Source organism: Diaphorina citri, unplaced genomic scaffold (assembly GCF_000475195.1).
Source record: "Diaphorina citri unplaced genomic scaffold, Diaci psyllid genome assembly version 1.1 scaffold4005, whole genome shotgun sequence".
NCBI classification, from domain to species: Eukaryota; Metazoa; Arthropoda; class Insecta; order Hemiptera; family Psyllidae; genus Diaphorina; species Diaphorina citri.
In genome coordinates this window covers 1-8,107 of record NW_007381404.1, presented here as the reverse complement: position 1 = coordinate 8,107, position 8,107 = coordinate 1, and the positions used below count along the sequence as shown (strand labels likewise).

The 8,107-nt window shown below is 37.0% G+C and overlaps 1 protein-coding gene across 1 annotated transcript; it reads right to left on the bottom strand.

Annotated features, from left to right (window-relative positions):
• Positions 1-4,771: 4,771 nt before the first annotated feature.
• LOC103520734 lies at positions 4,772-6,250 on the bottom strand. Its single transcript, XM_008485834.3, has 2 exons — positions 5,804-6,250; positions 4,772-5,734 (listed from the first exon to the last, which is right to left on the bottom strand). Exons 1-2 carry the CDS (start codon positions 6,080-6,082, stop codon positions 4,772-4,774), a joined length of 1,242 nt encoding a protein of 413 aa, XP_008484056.1. The 5' UTR covers positions 6,083-6,250.
• Positions 6,251-8,107: the final 1,857 nt, after the last annotated feature.

The window sequence follows — 8,107 nt, the reverse complement described above, 5'->3', positions numbered from 1 at the left end:
TGGCGACGAGAATTTGTGGTAAATTTTGAGTTTTACTTAGTGGCCACGACCTTACTCTATCTATTTCTTTCTGTTTAACCCCATCTGACCCTTCTCCCTCACATTTATCCCAGCAGTGTGATAAAAACGTTCCATCTTCCCCACTATTAACGCTGGCTAGATACTGCGTGTTACGCTCTTCAACAAGATTATTGGTCGTAAATAATTCTAGAGCATCGTCCGGAGGGTGAATACTATATGAACCAGATTCAAATGATACCGACGTTGTTTTTCATTAAGGTGAGCAATGCATTCCAAGTATTCATCCTCAGGCAGATGGCGAGGTAACAAGAACTGTTCTGATTGAGGTCCATTAACATTGAGTATATCAGGACCAACATCTTGCCCAATGTCAGCTGGTAGGTTGTGATCTGCTTCGAATACAGCAAACTCTGCAGGAACATCGTCATCATGATCATCTTCCTCAGGTTCATCATCCTCACCATTCTGCTCTAGCACCTCCCGCAATAGTTCTTCCATATCGATATTTAATCTGACATACTTCCCCCTGTTTAACCTTATTACCTCTTGATTTTGACTGTACAACCCACGGCAATTGGTAACCATCGAATCTTCGGTTCGCCACGGAAAAAATAGCATAACTTGTTCCCTCATAAAATTATCAGGATCATGGCAGCATTCTGCTCTAGCACCTCCCGCAATAGTTCTTCCATATCGATATTTAATCTGACATACTTCCCCCTGTTTAACCTTATTACCTCCTGATTTTCACTGTACAATCCACGGCAATTGTTAACCATCGAATCTTCGGTTCGCCACGGAAAAAATAGCATAACTTGTTCCCTCATAAAATTATCAGGATCATGGGTAATGACATAATTTACATAGCGAATAAGTTTCGGATTATCTTTGCCATCACTGCCTTTTGCCCTTCTAGTAATAAACCCACTTCCATCCTTCAAGGGTAAATCTTTTTCCATACCTACCCCTAAATCTTGCTCAAGCTCCTCTGTTTCCTCAAATATGGCATCTATGTTCTCGTCATCATCCACAATTTCAGCTCTAACCTGCTTACCTCGCTTCTTGACATGGAAGGTGTAAAGAGCAGCAAAGTCAGCCAGACAGCATCCTTCTAAGCAATTCGGTCGCTGCTCATAGTGCTCAAGAAGTCCAGAAGCAAACACATCAGAGCTATCCGGATTTTCTTCTAGTAGGCGTGCAAGCTGCGCCGCTGGTTTCTGAAGACGCACCCTTACATCGGGGGGAGACGTGTTGATGTATATTTCAGCTACAGACGCTTCCGCCATACTGAGACCCAGGATATGCATGCACGCTTCCTGTGCTGAGACCTCGGACTTGTTGATAAAGACGTTGCATATTGACCGCATCTGTTCTACCACTGGAGCATTTCCTAGTCTAACCTGATCTGCTGTCTCCTTGATGAGCTTTGATATACCCCTTTCCGCTTTATTTACATAGTCAACTACATAAACAGCTGCTCCATAAGGATCCACCATGAATTGGATATCCATGTTCGCATATTTACATAGTCAACTACATAAACAGCTGCTCCATAAGGATCCACCATGAATTGGATATCCATGTTCGCCTCGTTCAAAATCAAAGCTAGCTTGTTATAAGCATTCAGCTTTATTTCCTTCAGGTCTCTTCGAAGGAATACCTTAGCTCGACGAACCTGCGAACCTATCACCAGTAGAGCATTGTGTGTTTCTGAACTTACCGAAAATAGGATCATCCTGACTACGGTTACCTGGGATGATAAATGAAGCCATCTTCCAGAAATTTACCTTCTTAATAAGAGAAATCAGCCTTTATCACACAAAACGTAAAAACAACTAAAATTATTTTTAAAAAAAATATACTCTTTATAGATTGAAAATTTAGATGAATAATTGGAAAGACAGATAAAACTGTTCTATCAAACTGCACGGTTAAAACCTTTGGTTTCCTCTTCCACCTAACCCTAATTAATTAATCCAAAACTTTTTGAACTTAAAAAAAAACCTTTATAAATATTTATAACTAGGTACCTAACTTTTAAAAATAACTTAAGGTGAAAATATAATAAGATCACAAGGATAAAATTGCACAAGAGAAAATGTATATATGTGTATGAGAAATGTTTAAATGTTATAAGTAGGTAATCGTAAGTCGCAAGAATAGGTAAGTAGGTAATCAGGTCAAGCCGAAAGCCAGAGAAGATTTAAATCTCAATTAGTGAAAATAGTAAAGTAAAGGAGGAAAACAAACACCCCCACAAAAACACAAATGTAAAAAAAAAAGAAAAAAAAAGCCAAGTTCCTGTCCAAAAATATTGGCCTATAAAAGTGCTGAGATCAGAAAATTAAGGCCAAATCTGCATTCCCAGTTTTTCGTACCTGCTCAAAATACTGAATCTTAATTCCTTCGCCTTCTCTCAATAATTTCAACTTGGCTATGTTTTTCCTTCGACCTTCGACATTTATTTATTTATTTATTTGAGTATTTAAATTTAAACATGATTAGTAGGAACAGATCTTTTCATTACCTAGAATCCTAGAACCTACCTGTTTGCGAGCTTTTGAATTTTTTTCTTGGTTATTTTTGGTTTTATTGTTCTTTGGTTGTTTGGTGGGCATTTGTATGGTAAAATCATATTCCCATGAAATTATTCGTTATAAACTTATTTCGAATGTTTTAGAAAGTTTAAATTAATATTGAGTGGAATAACTCAAATTAAACACATTTGGTAAGTTTTGATGAGTGAAAAATTTTTTGAGTGAAATACCTACTTTGTTTGGGGACTTTACTTAGGTATGTTTTAGCCAATGGGGGAAGTCTACTACCACATCTTTTTTGATAGGTACCTAAATAGGCCTTTAATAATAAATTAAAAAAAAAACACTGACGAAATACTGTTAACTGCAAAAAATACGGTAAAATACCGCTAACCGTTGTTCCGATGTTAATAAAAATTACGAAGTAGGTAAGAGATTTTAGGGGGGTCTACTCTCATATCTTTATTATTTTCTTTCATTTTTTTTTTTTTTTTTTTTTTTTTTTTTTTTGAAATTTCTAACCGTTTAGTGAAAACCGCCAAAAAGCGGTTGATTCCGCTTGTGGGCGGAGCCCAGTGCAATTTTTTCGGATTTTCAGATATTTCCCTTTACTTACTCATCAAAACCTACCATCCTGCCAAATTTCAAGTTTCTACGACATCGGGAAGTGGAAGTACCTCATAATTTTGATGAGTGAATCAGTGAGTCAGTCGTAAAATAAACGATTTTAAGGCCTTGCTTCTACCACTTCTATTAAAGCTAGAATTTCGGAATTTGCATAATAAGGCATGCATAATAAGGAGGTATAGATGTTAACATATGGTCCAAATTTCGTGACATTTCGTAGAAAATTAACGGAGTTATAATAGGGGTAAAATCGTAAAATACGTCGAAATGTTTAGTGTAATCGTACTGAAACCAGAACTTGGCCTGACGCACTGCCGTGCGCCTAGATTTTGAACCATCTAACTTTCCCTCCCCTCCTCTCTTTGCATAACAGAGCCACGCGTCAACGGTCAAAATATTGCGTGTACATACTTGTCAGATTTTTGTAAGATTTTTACCAGGGCTGGATAATTTATCCAATTTTTACTTTCTATTTTTTATTTAACAAGCGAAGTAAATTCTAAGTTTTGACTCGACGATTTAGCATTTGTTTATCTGTTTGTTTGTCCTGCGATAGGTAACACATAAATTTAGGGCTTAATAATTATAAGAGTACCTAACTTATGAATCATACAAATAGTTACATTAATAATATTCATTCATCCATTCATTACATTAGAAAGAAACAAATAAAATATAAACATATGTACAATGTACAAACAGAGAGAAGGTAGACAGGATAGGAGAAAGCCAGCCGTTCCGAGAACGAACATTATCCCATCAGGATAAAATCCCCCCGGGCGGGAATCGAACCCGCGACCTAGCGCTTACAAGGCAGACGCGCTACAAACTAAGCTAACTAGACTGACAGATAATGATTTAATATAATAACGCACACATCCAGTCTAGTTCGCTTCGTGGATTAGCACGTCTGCCTTGTAAGTACTAGCTCGCGGGTTCGATTCCCGCCCAGGGCAGCTTATATCCTAAACAGATAAGTTTTTTTTCCCGGAATGGTTGGCTACCTCCTATCCTGTCTTTCTTTTCTCTTACATTTCGAGACGATAAAACTTCTGCAGTTACAATAGTAATAGTAACAATAATAACAACAACGCACAAATCGTTATCTCTTTAGAATATCATTATAAAATAAATGACACGCCGCCGCGCCTGAATCTCGAGTCACTCAGTCGTCAGAATGTTTGTTTACTAGGCCTCATAATACAGGGTCCGCCAGAAAGATTCAATTTTTTGAAAATTAATTTACAAGAAACTTATTGAAGGTAAATAGATTTTTTTCTCATTTCTTTTTAGTGCGTATTGCATATAACAACATAGATAGGTAAAACTATCTGTTGTTAACACACTATAACAATAATAATAATAAAATGGATTTTTTTAAAGATATTTGATAGGGAACTGTAACTGCAGAGGTCTTATTGTCCCGAAATAGAAGAGGGGAGGGCAGGATAAGAGAAAGCCAGCCGTTCCGGGAAAAATCTTATTAGTTTAGAATAAGATTGCCCCGGGCGGGAATCGAACCCGCGACCTAGCACTTACCAGGCAGTCGCGCTACCCTCCAAGTCCAAACTGACTAGGCTGGCTAATTAAATATTGAAGTGAAGTCTAAAATCATTTTCCCTAGCTTGTTTCTTTGTTTCGGCATCTTTCTCTTTCTCTTTTTCCCGAAATTCTTTATTGTTCCTTTTCTCTTTCATAGCATCAGCTTTCTTGCGATTAGCAAGTCGCTTTTTCTCTGCTTGCGACAATCTCTTATTACTCTGTGGCGGAGTGTGAATAGTATCAGATTGTCTTTTATTTATGCCTGAATTTATCGGAAGACTGTCAACCAAACTTTCAATAGGTGATCCATATACTACCTCACTATAAGATCGTGTTTCTTGATAACAATCTATGCCTGAATTTATCGGAAGACTGTCAACCAAACTTTCAATAGGTGATCCATATACTACCTCACTATAAGATCGTCCATCTTGATAAGAATTAGTAGCCGCCGCAGGAGAAACGTCCATTTGAATTATGCCTGAATTTATCGGAAGACTGTCAACCAAACTTTCAATAGGTGATCCATATACTACCTCACTATAAGATCGTCCATCTTGATAACAATTAGTAGCCGCCGCAGGAGAAGCGTCCATTTGAACCACAGAAACACAATTCGCAACTTCACAGCCATCATTAATTTCATTGATCTCACCAAAGTTATCCGAAACATTAGTATTCGAACGAAATTTAACGGGACAGATTTGAAATATTGCCCTACGACCTGCGAATTTATCTTTTAGCCCAGAAATCAGACTGCTAATATTTACAAACACCATAGTAACTGACACGCCTCCATATTCCATCCTACCGTTGAGAGGATTACAAGCGTGAGGATCATAAATACAATACCCTAATTCATCCCTAAAGAGTCCCAAAGACAAACCACTACAGATGAAGACACCATGACTATACGTAGAAAAGAAGTATTCTACCACCTTGTTCAAATCTTCATCGATATGCACTTGCCCCTGTGTTTCAGGATCAAGAACAGCTTCACATGAAACCTCTCTTCCATCTTCATCGATATGCACTTGCCCCTGTGTTTCAGGATCAAGAACAGCTTCACATGAAACCTCTCTTCCATGTACTTTCACAGTATTCAAATTGCTTTCTAGATCTTCAAAAGCCAAGTAATTATCCCCCTGAACAAGTCTATTCGAATAACACCTTGTATGCAGTTCAATACCCTCATTCAAAATTTCATCCAATGTTTCCTCGGTCCAAAAACCCACGCTGAAGCTACTAGCAAAACATAACGCAGTGAAAGAGTTACTAGAGCATTGTGTGTTTCTGAACTTACCGAAAATAGGATCATCCTGACTACGGTTACCTGGGATGATAAATGAAGCCATCTTCTTGAATTTTACCTTCTCAATAAGAGAAATTAGCCTTTCTTACACAAAACGTAAAAATAAAATTACACGAATAAAATTATTTAAAGAAATTATACTCTTTATAGATTGAAAATTTAGGTAAATAATTGGAAAAACAGATAAAATTGTTCTAAGGGCGCGGTTAAAACCTTTGGTGAACTTACCTACCCCTCCCGAGTATCTGACCTCATTCACCTTAACAAGGAGGGTCTCCTGATTCTACGGAATCTTGTCCTGTCTGCTCTTCCACAATAACTCTCTCTTCCTCTCTCTCCGATTCCTGATTTTTCTTTTCTTCTTCTTCAAAGCAGTTCGGAATTCTGCTTCTTTTTAAAAATTCCACACATTTTTGAGACACGACGTATGGCTACCTCCCCGTGGTGTGTCTTGGGTAACGCTAAAAGCCATACAATAAAATTATGTACATAGTACATACCTACAACCAGCCTTTTAAACTTCGTGGGTATAGACTCTCACACACACACACACACACACACACACACACACACACACAAATAAAAGATATTCAGCTGTTTATTGTGTTGCATTGTCACCGAATAGTTATAGTTAGTTGATATAAGGATATTCTCGTCCGAAACTTCAGTTTGAGGGGACAGCGTAACGGTAAAGCGCCTAACACTAGGTCTGTTGATTGGTTCGAGTCACTGGCGAAGTAAATGGATTTTCTCTTTTTAATTTTGTCCAATTTTTCTGTTTGCTTTTTTTTTTATTATTATTAATTTGTATATTAGAATTGTAACACAATCTTTAAAAAGAATAATACTTTTTCTCCAAAAGATCTGTTTTTTTTTGAAAAACCACCCATTTTCTTATTGGCCTGGGACAACGTTGCTTAACATAGGTGACGCTAAAACCCCTCTTAAATTATCTCTCTCTCTCTCTCTCTCTCTCTCTCTCTCACACACACACACACACACACACACACAAATAAAAGATATTCAGCTGTTTATTGTGTTGCATTGTCACCGAATAGTTAGTTGATATAAAGATAATAAGATATTCTCGTCCGAAACTTCAGTTTGAGGGGACAGCGTAACGCTAAAGCGCCTAACACTAAGTCTGCTGATTGGTTCGAGTCACTGGCGAAGTAAATGGATTTTCTCTTTTTAATTTTGTCCAATTTTTCTGTTTGCTTTTTTTATTATTATTAATTTATACATTAGAATTGTAACACAACCTTTAAAAAGAATAATACCTTTATCTCCAAAAAATGTGTTTTTTGAAAAATCACCCATTTTCGTATTGGCCTGGGACAACGTTGCTTGAAGGTGACGCTAAAACCCCTCCCTAATTAACGACTGAAGTGTTATCTAAAACTTTCTCGCTTTGAGTTCATAGGTTGTCGCGACAAATTTCAAGATCAGAGCTTATTTGTGTGAGAAAATGTGAAAAAGAGTTCAAGAATTTAACGTTTTTCCAGTTAATTTCTGATCTTGCTCGGCGTTGCTTAACTTTAGGACGATGAGATCTTCACAGTAACACCCGCAAGACCATAAAGGATATGGGTAGATAGTATCTATGTTTTCTCAACATTTCAAAAAATGTGTGCTACATATCTACATTACATCCTTCAAGTTAATAATACATATGTATATACATTGTAGTAGGTAGATATTATAGGTACCTGCGTACCTGCCATATTTTAAGTTCAAATAGTAGGGGCAAACATAATATTGGTAGTTATTAGGAAACCTTAAAAGGAATAAAGGAAGGACGGGCTCTAGTCTTGATTTTAAATCATTACATGAAAGCATGTAGGTACTAGGTACATACATTATGTAATAATAATAATAATAACAATTCTTGAGCAAAGAGATGAGAATACTTGGTACCCACCCGTATCTCATCTGAAAAACCGTCATAAAGCCGAGTGATAGTATAAATCATCCTCAGAAAATAATAATAATAAACTGAATATTAAATAAATACTAATTTTCTTTAACCACGATCGAAAAATTCCCGGAGGGACGGGTCCAGCTTGTT

Coding starts and splice junctions, on each gene's coding strand:
- LOC103520734 (XM_008485834.3), bottom strand. CDS start 6,082: ATGGCTTCATTTATCATCCCAGGTAACCGTAGTCAGGATGATCCTATT. Junction 5,735..5,803: donor TGAAAGTACATGGAAGAGAG/GTTTCATGTGAA, acceptor GATGGAAGAGAG/GTTTCATGTGAAGCTGTTCT.